The sequence below is a fragment of the Danio rerio genome, chromosome 8, assembly GCF_052040795.2.
Source record: "Danio rerio strain M-AB ecotype USA chromosome 8, GRCz13ab, whole genome shotgun sequence".
Classification (NCBI taxonomy): Eukaryota; Metazoa; Chordata; class Actinopteri; order Cypriniformes; family Danionidae; genus Danio; species Danio rerio.
In genome coordinates, this window is record NC_141028.1 from 61102501 (window position 1) to 61117500 (window position 15000).

The 15000-nt window shown below is 35.9% G+C and overlaps 2 protein-coding genes and 1 long non-coding RNA gene across 27 annotated transcripts in view; 2 read left to right on the forward strand and 1 right to left on the reverse strand.

The window, feature by feature from the left end:
- The window catches only part of cacna1db (calcium voltage-gated channel subunit alpha1 Db), a 64080-nt gene that overhangs the window by 39632 nt on the left and 9448 nt on the right, over positions 1–15000 (forward strand). For 8 of the 25 annotated variants that reach the window (XM_087265588.1, XM_087265597.1, XM_087265590.1 and 5 more), the window contains 10 exons: positions 422–568; positions 728–929; positions 1727–1885; positions 4289–4399; positions 4519–4596; positions 11112–11240; positions 11770–11835; positions 11916–12007; positions 14262–14421; positions 14877–15000. The exon at positions 14877–15000 is cut by the window's right edge and continues 4 nt beyond it. In XM_087265588.1, the coding sequence (XP_087121714.1) occupies positions 422–568; positions 728–929; positions 1727–1885; positions 4289–4399; positions 4519–4596; positions 11112–11240; positions 11770–11835; positions 11916–12007; positions 14262–14421; positions 14877–15000 (1268 nt within the window). Of the gene's footprint in view, positions 1–421; positions 569–727; positions 930–1726; positions 1886–4288; positions 4400–4518; positions 4597–7250; positions 7335–9431; positions 9466–11111; positions 11241–11769; positions 11836–11915; positions 12008–14261; positions 14422–14876 lie in introns of all 25 variants that reach the window. The other 17 variants (XM_087265584.1, XM_087265591.1, XM_087265585.1 and 14 more) reach the window with 4 other exon arrangements.
- Positions 1–15000, forward strand: part of mmp23ba (matrix metallopeptidase 23ba) — a 568642-nt gene that overhangs the window by 12877 nt on the left and 540765 nt on the right. The gene's annotated exons all lie outside the window — the stretch shown is intronic.
- On the reverse strand, positions 3409–8460 carry LOC147835840 (uncharacterized). The gene is made up of 3 exons (XR_015498649.1): positions 6549–8460; positions 6277–6494; positions 3409–5999 (listed from the first exon to the last, which is right to left on the reverse strand). It is a non-coding gene; the product is annotated as an uncharacterized LOC147835840 (long non-coding RNA).

Sequence of the window (15000 nt, forward strand, 5' to 3'; positions counted from 1 at the left end):
TGTGTGTGTGTGTGTGTGTGTGTGTGTGTGTGTTTGATGATGTTGTTGTGTCTGCAGAGGGACGTATATCGTGTACAGTATGTGTGTGTGTGTGTGTGTGTGTGTGTGTGTGTGTGTGTGTGTGAGTGTGTGTGTGTGTGTGTGTGTGTGTGTGTTTGATGATGTTGTTGTGTCTGCAGAGGGACGTATATCGTGTACAGTATGTGTGTGTGTGTGTGTGTGTGTGTGTGTGTGTGTGTGTGTGTTTGATGATGATGTTGTGTCTGCAGAGGGACGTATATCGTGTACAGTATGTGTGTGTGTGTGTGTGTGTGTGTGTGTGTGTGTGTGTGTGTTTGATGATGATGTTGTGTCTGCAGAGGGACGTATATCGTGTACAGTGTGTGTGTGTGTGTGTTTGATGATGATGTTGTGTCTGCAGAGGGACGTATATCGTGTACAGTATGGGTGAGACGGCGTTTCCTCAGATGCGTGAGCGTCTCTGGTTCAACAGCGACTTTAACTTTGATAATGTGCTGATGGCCATGATGGCGCTCTTCACCGTCTCCACCTTTGAGGGATGGCCAGCGTAAGACCATCACACACACACACATAATAATGTGGTATATTTAATCGTTTATTTCTGCGGTTGATCTTCTGTTTTTGTTTTGGATCATACAGTGATGCACACAGAGCTTGTGATGCTGTTTCTGAAGCAGTGAATTGGGTAATTGTGTGTGTTTTTCAGGCTGCTGTACAAGGCCATCGACTCCAGCAAGGAGAACATCGGCCCCATTTACAACTACCGCGTGGAGATCTCCATCTTCTTCATCATCTACATCATCATCATCGCCTTCTTCATGATGAACATCTTCGTGGGTTTCGTCATCGTCACCTTTCAGGAGCAGGGAGAGAAAGAGTACAAGAACTGTGAGCTGGACAAGAACCAGGTCTGCATTCATACTGCTTAGTGTAGTGTTTACAGCAGATACTTTTCCTCTATTCCGACTCGATTGTTTTGGCAGGATAATGAAGGATTTACTTGTGTGATTTTTCTTCCCACCACTGTCTTCATGCTAAAATAAACTGGACATTTTTAGTGAAGGTTATTTATAAAGTAATGTCGAGAGGGTCACGTGTTTATGATTGATCACAGCCGGTCCCGCATTATCCAATTTATGATTGACCAATCAGACGATTCCTAAGCCACTATAAACACCCTCAGCTCCATATCACAGCCATCTTCAATTTGAAGACTCCCCCCTTCCACCCCTACTCCTCCTCCTTTCCTAGATGGGTGGCACGGTGGCGCAGTGGTTAGCACTGTTGCCTCACAGCAAGAACGTCACTGATTAGTCCTTACCAAGCCAGCTGACATTTCTGTGTGGAGTTTACACGTTCTCCCCGTGCTCACGTGGGTTTCCTCCAGGCTCCCGGGATCCTCCCACCGTCCAGAAACATGCAGCTTAAGTTAATTGACTGATCCAAATCAGCACCATAGTCATGCTCCTAAGTAGTTATCTCTTAAGAGCGATCACGATCTGTTCATTATCTACTACAGCAGGGGAGTTCTCCAGATCTGCCTGAGCTCAAACTCCCATCTCACCCTGCAAACGTGAGGGAGCCCCGTGCTCGAGGATCTTATGAGCTCAGGGCTCTCTCCCGGGACAGCATGCCAAACAAGCTTCATAATCAATCATCAGCTGAGTGTGAACTCTTGTTTTTGATGATGTGTGTTTGTTCGCAGCGTCAGTGTGTTGAATACGCTCTGAAAGCGCGTCCGCTGAGGAGATACATCCCCAAGAACCGCTATCAGTACAAGTTCTGGTATGTGGTGAACTCTACAGGCTTCGAGTACATCATGTTTGTGCTGATCGTCCTCAATACACTGTGTCTGGCCGTTCAGGTGAGAGAATCTGACCATCAACACTGTTTTGTACAGCTGAGGGCAAAATTATTAACACTCCTATATTTATATTTATATTTATATATATATATATATATATATATATATATATATATATATATATATATATACACACACACATTTATATATACAACAGTTCTGTCTGGTTCTCAAATCTGATTGGCTGATAGCTGTGATATATTTAAGTAATATCAGCACCCGTACAGCCTCTTTACCCTTTGTGTATTACTCCGCCCACATACAGCCAGCAGACACTACAGATCTACAGTGTAATAGATGCTTGCTCAGCTGTTTAACTGTCAGCTTATGATTTGAATCCAATGTGGAAGAAAGTAGTTCCTCATACAAAAGGGATTTTGAGACTCTCCATGTTTGATTTTGTTTTTATATACACAAATTTGCCGTCAAACAGTTGTATAAACGCAATATCACTCGAGTAGCAGTGCGGTATGGCTGTATATCGGCACTGCTGGGGGCACTAAGGCACTTGGCCTGCGACTTCGTGCCAACGCACGCCTCCCACAAGTGCCGATATACAGCCATATCGCACTGCTATGAGTGTGATATTGCTCGTATATATATATATATATATATATATATATATATATATATATATATATATATATATATATATATATATATATATATATATATATATACAGTTGAAGTCAGAATTATTAGCCCCCCTTAATTATTAGAACCCGTTTATTTTTTTCCCCAATTTCTGTTCAACAGAGAGCAGATTTCTTCAACACATTTCTAATCATAATAGTTTTAATAAATAATTTCTAATAACGGATTTATTTTATCTTTGCCATGATGACAGTAAATAATATTTTACTAGATATTTTCCAAGACACTTCTATACAGCTTAATGTGACATGTAAAGGCTTCACTAGGTTAATTAGGGTAACTAGGCAGGTTAGGGTAACTGGTTATTGTATAACGATGGTTTGTTCTGTAAACTATCGAAAAAAAAGTTAATACTTTTGTCCTTAAAATGGTGTTAAAAAATTAATAACTGCTTTTATTCTAGCCGAAATAAAACAAAAGACTTTCTCCAGAAGAAAAAATATGATCAGACATACTGTGAACATTTCCTTGCTCTATTAAATATAATATGTGAAATATTAAAAAAAGCAATAAAAATTCAAAGGGGGGCTATTAATTCTGACTTAAACTGTATGTATATATATATATATATATATATATATATATATATATATAAATATATATATATATATATATATATATATATATATATATATATATATATGTATATATATATGTATGTGTGTGTGTGTGTGTGTGTGTGTGTGTGTATATATATATATATATATATATATATATATATATATATATATATATATATATATATATATATATATATAACAACGGGGAGTGACACCAACAACAGAAGGTAGAATCCAAATGCAGGTTTAATAGTAGTCAGGCAAGCAATGGTCAATAAAGGTGTAATCAGGTATATTGAGACAGTCCAGAATCACAGTCGAATAACAGGCAAAAGGTCAAATGGCAGGCGGCAGACAAGGACAAAAGGATAAGCTAGGCTAGGGATCAAAAACACGGCAAAGGCAGACAAAGGAAAACGCGTTGTAATGTCACTGATACAGCTAACAAGACTCTGCAACATGTGTGTGGAAAAGAGGGCTTTAATTAGTCCAAATAATCATTGTGTGAGTGGCTTCAGCTGTGAGAATGCAATCAGTGTGGATCTAGAACCGGTTGTGTGTGTGTGTGTGTGGCATGACTGGGTGTTGTAGTCCATAACATGGCAGATATGTAGTTCAATGAGTGTGAATGTTTGTGTGTGAGTGTTTACCAGTGACATCTGGTGGTTGTTCGCTGGTGAACATGACAATATATATATATAAGATATTTCCCAAATGATGTTAAACAGATTCAGGAATTTTTCACAGTATTTCCTATAATATTTTTTATTGTTTTAAAGCCATTTTAGGGTCAATATTATTAGCCCCCTTCAGCAATCTTAGTTTAACACACCACTGTTATACAATGACTTGCCTAATTACCCTAACTTTACCCTAATTACCCTAGTAAAGCCTTTAAACGTCACTTTAAGCTGAACACTAGTGTCTTGAAGAATATCTAGTCTAATATTATGTGCTGTCATCATGAAAAGAGAAAATAAATCAGTGATTAGAGATGAGTTATTAAAGATATCATGTTTAGAGATGTAAAAAACACACTGTTGAACAGCACTTGGGAAATATTTAAAAAGATCTCCCAGGATGGCATCATTTTGCTTTCAACAGTACCTATTAACTGCACCTACTTTAAAGATGTGTATTATAACTCACATAAAAGTAAGATCCTTTTAATGTTCTGTGTTTTAAACAGCATCACGGCCAGTCTCGACTATTTAACTATGCGATGGATGTTTTGAACATGGTTTTCACGGGCGTCTTTGCTGTGGAAATGATTCTCAAGCTGGTTGCCTTCAAGCCGAAGGTACGTTTATTGAGTATATGCCGAGTATGATTGTGGGAGCGCTTGAAAACCCCATCTTGTGTTGATGATGTTAACCCTTCTGTTCTCCTGCGCTTGGCTCTGCCTGCATTCCCGCTCAGGGTTATTGTGTGGATCCCTGGAATGGGTTTGATGCTCTGGTGGTCATTGGCAGCGTAGTAGACATCATTCTGAGTCAGGTAGACCCTCGCCGCTCACCTGTCCTCTCTCTCACCTGCTCATCATCTGTGTGTAAATCACTGCTCGCTCACTCGCTCGTCCTTCAGTGTGTGTGAATGTGTCTGACACTCTGACTGCAGGGGGGAATATGCTTTCTTGTCGTCATGGTTACAGACTCGAAAATCCTAAAATGGCTCATTATGAAATGATCTCACGGTAGCTGTCAAGAGCGTGCGTCTCAAATCATCACACCTGTTTACAGATATATAACAGTATTTTCATGACACTTGAACACATTTGCTCATTACTCATCATATTGAGTATGTTTTTAAATAATCAAGTTTTTGTTACAGTGTTTAGGCGTCAAAGTCCTGGATTTTTTGTAAAAGTCTAATAAGATATTAAGGGATGCTAGCCACATGCTAAACTATATTAGAAGCTTAAAAACATGCTACGAATATGTTAAAACCAAAACAGAGTGTTGAAACAGGCCAATATTGTGTTTAGCATGCTAGCTGCATGCTAAAACCTGCTAGAACCTTCAAAACATGCAAGCTGTATGTTAAAATGTCAACATGTAAATCCAGTAATGTTAAACATTCTAGCTACATGCGGATATATGCTAAACATGCTACTACAATTACACATTGTAGATGAATTAACATATAGCTAGCATGTTTTAAAGTTTCAAGCATATTTTAGCATATAGCTAGCATGTTTAGCACTACTAAATGTACACATTGTTGATTAATTAACATATAGCTAGCATGTTTTAAAGTTTAAAGCATATTTTAGCACGTAGCTAGCATGTTTAGCACTACTAAATTTACACATTGTTGACGGATTAACATTTAGCTAGCATGTTTTAAAGTTTTAAAATGTATTAGAAGCTTTAAAGCAATCTGTAAAAACATCAACAGCGTTTTAACAGACTGATAATGTTTTAAATATGTTAGCTACATGCTCAAATATGCTAGAAACTTCGAAACATGCTTGCTATGTGTTAATTCATCAACAATGTGTAAATCTAGTCATGTTAAACATGCTAGTTACATGCTAAAATGTGCTTGAACCTTTAAAGTAATCTAGCTATATGTTAAAATGTCAACAACATGTAAATCTAGTAGTGTTAAACATGCTAGCTACATGCTATGTTAGAAACTTTGAAACATGCTAGCTTTATGTTAAATCATCAACAATGTGTAAATCTATTAATGTTAAACATGTTAGCTACATGCTAAAATATGCTAGAAACTTTAAAACATGCTAGCTATATGTTAATTTATCAACAATGTGTAATTGTAGTAGCGTTAACCATGGTAGCTACATGCTAAAATATGCTAGAAACTTTAAAACATGCTAGCTATATGTTAATCTGTCAACAATGTGTAAATTTAGTAGTGCTAAACATGCTAGCTACGTGCTAAAATATGCTTTAAACTTTAAAACATGCTAGCTATATGTTAGTTCATCAACAATGTGTAAATTTAGTAGTGCTAAACATGCTAGCTATATGCTAAAATATACCTGAAACTTTAAAACATGCTAGCTATATGTTAATCCGTCAACAATGTGCAAATTTAGTGGTGCTAAACATGCTAGCTACATGTTAAAAATATGCTTTAAACTTTAAAACATGCTAGCTATATGTTAATTTATCAATAATGTGTAATTGTAGTAACGTTAAATATGGTAGCTACATGCTAAAATATGCTAGAAACTTTAAAACATGCTAGCTATATTTGAATTCATCAACAATGTGTAAATTTAGTAGTGGTAAACATGCTAGCTACATGTTAAAATATGCTAGAAACTTTAAAACATGCTAGCTATATGTTAATACGTCAGCAATGTGTAAATTTAGTAGCACTAAACATGCTAGCTACATGCTAAAATATGCTAGAAACTTTAAAACATGCTAGCTATATGTTAATCCATCGACAATGTGTAAATTTAGTAGCACAAAACATGCTAGCCACATGCTAAAATATGCTAGAAACATTAAAACGTGCTAGCTATATGTTAATCCGTCAACAATGTGTACATTTAGTAGTGCTAAACATGCTAGCTACATGCTTAAATATGCTAGAAACTTTAAAACATGCTAGCTATATGTTAAACTGTCAACAATGTTTAAATTTAGCAGTGTTAAACATGCTAGCTACATGCTACAATATGTTAGAAAACATGCTAGCTTAAACATTAAAACCAGGTTAATCTAATGTTAAACATGTTAGCGACAATCCAAAACATAAACAGTCTTGAAACATGCTGGTGATGTGTTAACATGCTAGCTACATGCTAAATATGTTAACAACATGCTAGCACACAGCACTTATATCTATTAATGTAGGATTAATGCTTAATAAATGATGAGCTAGCTATTTATTAATGATTTATAGCGTTCAGCTATTATAAAGTCTTACTGAATTGGGTTTCTACACTGCTTTGTCATTGACTAGCACTGACTTTCTAATTAGCATTAATCTAGACAGTGAAATACTGGTTTTTGCTAGCTGTTAAGCAGAATGAGACAGACCCGGTGCTTGATTCTCTCTGTGTGTTGGGCTGCAGCGTCATAACTGTGATTCTCTTCTGTCTTTTCTTCCCTCTTTCTGTCTGTCTCGATGTTTCTTCTTCTGGTTCTCTGTGGTCTGTTGGCTGGTGTCCGCAGCATTATTTTGCTGATGCATGGAACACATTTGATGCCTTAATTGTTGTCGGTAGCATCGTTGACATTGCAATCACAGAAATCAATGTAAGTAAACGTGTGCTTCAGGCTCAGTCGACTGTGTTGTCTGTCTTTTTTATTGTGTAGATGTCAGAAGGTCAATTATATATGCACGATTCTCACAAAAGGTGCCATTTTTCACATTTGACTGCTGGTATAATCAGTAGTAATGTATCTTTGCAATATGCTGAAAATATGTATATTTACATAAATATCAGCAGACTTCCAGTTTCATTTGGTTAGTTAAAAAATTGAGGGAAACTATCAGTTTTAAGGTTTATTATGTGTGAGGTTTGACTATATTATATTTTCAAAACAATACAAACATGCAGAATACAGGTACAACTGGTGCCCTTTTTTGAGAATTGCCATAGTCATGGTAATATTAAAGATATGCTGTGTACTATATATACATAGTTGAACAATTCAGTTAAAGATAAAAGGATGTCTTTTTTAATTGTTTAACTTGTGAAACTGTGTTCACATAGAGGATAATATCACCACCATAGAAAAGAAAAACAAGTGTCACATTTTTATGACTTTTCCATTTTTCGGGGTTTATAAATGTGAAATGTAGACTTGCAGAGATGTGCTGTAAACTCTGAGTTTTGAAAAAGGTCAGAAATTATGGATATAAACACAGAATTTTAACCTAAAAGTCATGCCTAAAAGTTTTGCCTCCAAAAAGCAGTGCAGGATAGTAATGTTAGAATGTTCAAAGAAGAAAGCCAGAAATGTTACAATTCAACCAGAATTGTTAAAAAAAGTCCAAAAATGTTAAAGGAAAAAGCCAGATTTGTTGAAATAATTCTAAATTGTTTAAAGAAAAACAGTCAGAAATATTCAATGAAAAAAGAAAGAATTGTTCTTAGAAAAAAAGTAAAACTGTAGGAAAAAAAGTTGAAATTGATTAAATAATAGGTCAAAATCGTTTAAAGAAAAAATCCAGAATTTATTTTAAAAAGCCAAAATTGTTTAAAAAAATAAGTCAAAATCATTTAAAGATAAAAGTCAAAATTTTATAAAAAAATTGACAATTTTCAACGTAAAAAGCCTGAATTGTTAATAAAAAAATCCAAAATTGTTTTAAAAAGACCTAAAATTGTAAAAAAAAAAAAAAAAACCAAAATTGATTATAAAATCCAAAATTGTTAAAAAGAACCAAAATCGTTTAAAGAAAAAAAACCCAGAATTGTTTAAAAAAGCCAAAGTTGATTAAAAAGGCCAAAATTTATTTAAAAAGGTCAAAATCGTTGAAAAAAAAAAAAAAACATCAGAATTCTTTAATAAAAGCCAAAAATGTTTTAAAAAGCAAAAAAAAAAAAAAAAGGCAAAATTGTATAAAGATGTAATTTTTTAAGGTAAAAAGCCAGAATTGTTCATCTAAAATATCCAAAATTGTTAAAAAAAGAGCCAAAATTGTTTTTTAAAAAGCTAGAATTGATTAAAAAAAGCAAAGTTTATTAAAAAGGTTAAAATCGTTTGAAGAAAAATGTTTTAAAGAATTAGTTAAAATCTAAATCAAAAAAGACAGAATTGTTCTTAGAAAAAAGTACAAATTGTAAAAAAAAAATAAATAAATAAGTTAAAATTAATTAAAAAAGGTCAAAATCATTTAAAGAGAAAAACGTCAGAATTGTTTAAAAAAAAAGCCAAAATTGTTTTAAAGAAAAAGTCAAAATTGCAAAAAAAATTCAACAATTTTCAAAGTAAAAAGCCAGAATTGTTCATATAAAAAATCCAATCATTGTTGAAAAAGGTCAGAGTTAATGCATGTAAATGCAGAATTTCAACAAAAAAGTCATTTATGAATTTGGAATTCCTCCCAAAAATGAAGCCAAAAATTCAGGATATAAATTCAGAATTAAGTCCCAAAGTAACCCATAATTCAGCGAAAAAAAGTCAGAATTGTGAGACTTAAACTTAACAGAGACTTAGACTTAAAATGAATGAGTTGAATTAGACTAAAAAGATGAATGCAAGATAAATACTTTTTAGTACAACAAATATCTGGTCTTTATGTATGTGGATTGTTTTATTGGAGGTGTAACTGAGTGCTGATTCAGCAGCTTTCATCAGTAATGAGATGAATGTGAGTAATGCGCATCCTCTGATCTGTTGAAGCCCTCAGGATCTGCTGTATGTGAAGTAGTCAGGGGTAAGAGCCTGTAAGAGAATGATCTGCTTATGTTTATGATCAAACCATAAACAGCATTCATTTATTATTTGAGAATGCGACGCCTGCAGTGCATGACAAACTCAGCATGAAAATCACCCTCAATCAAGCAGAACGTCACGCTGCAAAATTAATCAAATCAGGCTTTAATTACTGAGAGTTTCAGTCTTGTTTCTAGTCCAAATATCTCAAAATTCTTAGCATTTTCCAAACAAGCATAAGATGTAGTCTTGTTTTCAGAAATAATGAGTCAAAATGAAGAGTTTTTTCCTTAAATAATCTTGTTTTTGGTTTGAAATCATAATAATATTTTACTTTGGCAGTTGTCAGTTTAGGTTGTTTTAGGGAAAAACTCACTTAATGTTGACTTAATATTTCTAAAATAAATCAGTATGTTTGAGTTTTCAAGAAAAGGCTGTTTTTAATCGTTATTTGTAGATATTTGGATTAAAAATGGAGATGAAAACTTGAAGAAATGCATTTTTACAGTCAAACACACAGTCCTGTTCACACAATGCCTAATTATTACAACCTTATTGTAAATTCCTACCAGTTTTTATTTAAAAACAGCTAAATAATCTGCTAGTGTGGTAATTAATATGAAATAAGACTATTTTACACTGCAAAAAATGCTTTTCCTATTTAGTTTTTGCCTTGTTTTTAGTCTAAATATTTAAAAATCTTATATTAAGAAGCATTTTCTAGACAAATGAGTCAAATTTTCTAGCCAAATAAGTCAAAATTAAGTGATTTTTGTCCTTAAAATAATCTTCTTTTTTGTTTAAAGTAAGAATATTTTACTTTAGCTGATTATTTCAGTTGTTTTGAGGAAAAAAAACACTTAACTTTGACTTTTTATTTCTGTAACGATGTTAACAAAATGCTTTTTTAATCAGAATTTGTAGACATTTGAATTAAAAATGGAGATGAAAACAGAAGAAATGCATTTTTACAGTCAAACACACAGTCCTGTTCACACAACACCTAATTATTACAACCTTATTGTTCATTCCTACCAGTTTTTTTTAAAAACCAGCTAAATGATCTGCCAGAGTGGTAATTAATATGAAATAAGACTATTTTACATTGCAAAAAATGCTTTTCCTATTTAGTTTTTGCCTTGTTTTTAGTCCAAATATCTGAAAATTCTTATATTAAGAAGCATTTTCTAGAGAAGCACTAAACATTGTCTCGTTTCTTAGAAATAATGAGTTAAAATGAAGTGAGATTTTCTTTAAAACAAGCAAAATAATCTTGTTTTTCCTTTTGAAATAAGATTATCTCACTCTATTGGCCAGTTATTTTTCTTGCTTTAACTTTATTTTGACTCGTTATTTCTGAAAACAAGACAATATTTTGTATTTGTCTAGAAAAAGCTTCTTGATTTTAGAGTTTTTAGATATCTGGTCTACAAACAAGACCAAAACTCGAAGCAAGAAGAGCATCTTTTGCCATGCCCGTACCACACTTGCAGACTATTTAAGAATTTTTAGACATTCAGACTAGAAACGAGACAAGAACAGTGCAGACGAGTGGAACACACAGTGCTGTTCCCACAATACTCACACTGCGCCATGTGTGACACACTGAAGCACAATATAGCGCATTAACATGAACTGTTTTCCCAGAACACGGAGGACAGTGCGAGAATCTCCATCACGTTCTTCCGGCTGTTTCGGGTCATGCGTCTAGTGAAGCTGCTGAGCCGAGGAGAAGGCATCCGCACGCTACTCTGGACATTCATCAAGTCTTTTCAGGTATATTACATGACAAATACTGTCAAAAGTCCTGCTAAATATACAAAACAAACCTGGTACTGCTTTTTTTGGGAGGTGAATGCATGATTGATCCACACCTGAAGATCATATATGCCATATAATGCACTAGACATGGGCCGATAACCATGGATAGAAAATAAATAGGGGTGGCACGGTGGCTCAATGGTAATCACTGTGGCCTCACAGCTAGAAGGTCACTAATTTGAGTTCTGGCTGGGCCTGTTGGCATTTCTGTGTGGAGTTTGCATGTTCTCCCCGTGTTGGTGTGGGTTTCCCCCACAGTCCAAACACATGCACTATAGGGGAACTGATCAACTAAATTGGTCGTAGTGTGTGTGTGTGTGTGTGTGTGTGAGAATAAGTGTGTTTGGGTGTTTCCCAGTTCTGGGTTGAGCTAGATGAGCATCCTCTGTGTAAAACATATGCTGGAATAGTTGGCGGTTCATTCCGCTGTGGCGCGTGTGTGTGTGATGTTTGAGCTGACGTCAGTGTTGTTTCTCTGTGACAGGCTCTGCCGTATGTGGCTCTGCTCATCGCCATGCTCTTCTTCATCTATGCTGTCATCGGAATGCAGGTAAACATTGTAAAAGCCGCTGCAGTTTTGTCGGATCGCCGCCGTGAATTATGATAATCGCTTGTTATTTGTTTTTGTAGGTGTTCGGGAAGATTGCTATGGTGGATGGAACCAGTATTAATCGCAATAATAATTTCCAGACCTTTCCTCAAGCCGTGCTCCTGCTGTTCAGGTGTGTTCAGGACAATATCGTAATAATCAGTCAGTTTTGATTGAGTGAGTCTCACTGGCGTGCCAAAAATTATACATTATTTCAGTCTTATGTTTATTTGATTAACCCTTGTGTGCTGTTGGGTCGTTTTCATCCACTCTGGGCTGATTTTGAGTCCTAATTTGGCCTAAATTTTCTCTGTGTTTCAGCAAATGTGATGATTTTTGCTGACAAATCTGATTTTTACTCATATTTTGAGGAAATGCTTTGAATCTCAACAAGACTCTGTTTAGATTGACTCCTCTTTGGTTATGTTCGGGGCTGTTTTTGCCCCATTGACTTCCATTACAATCTCATTTATTGATTGTAAAGCCATGACAGCATATAATCATGCATTCTTGATTGCTGCTGGTTTTTCCTGTTGGGAAGAGGGACAACGTGTCATTTTTACTGTCGATCATCAGTTGCAGTGCAACAAAAGCTTGGTTTTACTCCACTGAACTGAATATAAAAGTCAAAAACTCTTTAGCACAGGCCTATCTAAAGGATTAATGCTGCCAAATGATGATCAACAGTAAAAATGAAATGTTTTACCTCAACAGGTAAAACCAGCAACACTCAAGAATGCATGATTATATGCTGTTATGGTTTTACAGTAAAAAAAGTGATTATAATGGAAGTCAATGGGGCAAAAACAGCACCAACATCACCAAAGGGGAGTCAACTGGAACAATACACAAGGGTTAAAAACATTATCCTGGTGCATTTGGCTACAAAATAAAACTTTGCAATCATAATAATAATATTTCTGCTTGTATGTATTTCCGATGAGACCTGGGCTTATTTTTACAGCGTGACTAGATTTTGCATCTCTTGGTTATTCATAACAAGAGGACAAATAAAAAGATGAATTGGTGACACTTTAGAATAATGGTCCTTTAGTTAATGCTAGTTAATGTCATTAAGTATGACTAATCTTGTGCAGAATTTATCAGTCATAGTTCAGCATTAACTAATGCATTATTAAAACCCAAAGTGAAACATTATTTAACTAAAGCAACATTATCTAAATTTATCAACGTTGAATAAAAACTGTAATAAAGGGAGCTCTAATTGTTTGTTGATGTCAGTAAATACGTGAAGTTTATTTATAAAGTAATGTCGAGAGGGTCACGTGTTTATGATTGATCACAGCCGGTCCCACATTATTCAATTTATGATTGACCAATCAGACGATTCCTAATTCACTATAAACACCCTCAGCTCCATATCACAGCCATCTTCAATTTGAAGAATCCCCCCTTCCACCCCTACTCCTCCTCCTTTCCTAGATGGGTGGCACGGTGGCGCAGTGGTTAGCACTGTCGCCTCACTGCAAGAACGTCACTGATTAGTCCTTACCAAGCCAGCTGGCGTTTCTGTGTGGAGTTTACACGTTCTCCCCGTGCTCACGTGGGTTTCCTCCAGGTTCTCCAGTTTCCTCCCACCAGGGCTGGCATCTCCATAGAGGCAACCTAGGCGGCCGCCTAGGGCGGCAGTATAGAGAGGGCGGCATCCGCGACACCTCCCTTACCACCCGCGTCCTCAGTTGTGTCTGCGACACCTCCCTCACCACTCAGATATATTCGCGTATAGGCGACACCTCCATCAGCACTCGCGTGTCCTTGGTTATATCAGCGAATAGGGCGGCAGAATAGAGAGGGCGGCATCCGCGACACCTCCCTCCCTTCCTCAGCCGCCGCGCGTCCTCAGTTATATCCGCGCATAGGGCGGCAGAATAGAGGTCCGCGACACCTCACTTCATTTTCATAACCGGTCACTTTCGTTTTCACATTGGGGTTGAGGGCGGCGTGACCGTCCTCTGCCTAGAGTGGCAGTTCAGCTTGCTCCGGCCCTGCCTCCCACCGTTCAGAAACACGCAGCTTAAGTTAATTGACTGATCCAAATCAGCACCATAGACATGCTCCTAGGCACTAGTTATCTCTTAAGAGCGATCACGATCTTTTCATTAGCTACTACAACAGGGGAGTTCTCCAGATCTACCTGAGCTCAAACTCCCATCTCACCCTGCAAACGTGAGGGAGCCCCGGGCTCGAGGATCTCATGAGCTCAGGGCTCTCTCTTGGGACAGCATGCCAAACAAGCTTCATTATCAATCATCAGCTGAGTGTGAACTCTTGAAATGAGCGAATGGAACATTAATTTAAAGTTTTACTAACGAGTTTTCTCGTTTACTAATTGACATTATGTATGGCTGTTCTAATGGTCTTTTCAGGTGTGCGACAGGTGAAGCGTGGCAGCAGATCATGTTGGCTTGTTTACCTGGAAAACTGTGTGATTCCGAGTCCGACTATAATCCTGGAGAAGAGAAATCCTGCGGGAGCAACTTCGCCATCCTCTACTTCATCAGCTTCTACATGCTCTGCGCTTTCCTGGTATATTAAAACAGCCCAGCTCCATGTGCTCACTGCTCTCCCGGTCCAATTTAATAGATAACATCAATAATAATCAACTACAACTACTGTTTTATTAGAAAATAAAATGGAAAATAAAAAATAAATATTAAAATAATTATTATTAATATTTTTTTCTTTTTTTTTTCTTTTTCTTTTATTATTTTATTTTATTTTTTTATTTCCCAAGTGGTTTAATAAAAAGAAGATATTTGATAATATTGACCTTTAAAATTATACTTAAAAAATGTTAAAACTTTCTCCAGAAGAAAAAACATACGAAATATTGCAAAAAAATAATAATAATAATAATAATTTTGTTGAATAATTTAGCCAACTGTTTTGGCAATTTAGTTTCTGTTTTTTGAATTTTGAATTTGGTTTCTAAATAGAATTTTGCTCAATTTAGTTTCATTACTGATTTCCCTCCCCCACAGATCATTAATTTATTCGTCGCCGTCATCATGGACAACTTTGACTACCTGACACGTGATTGGTCAATCCTTGGACCGCATCATTTAGATGAATTCAAGAGGATCTGGTCGGAATATGATCCCGAGG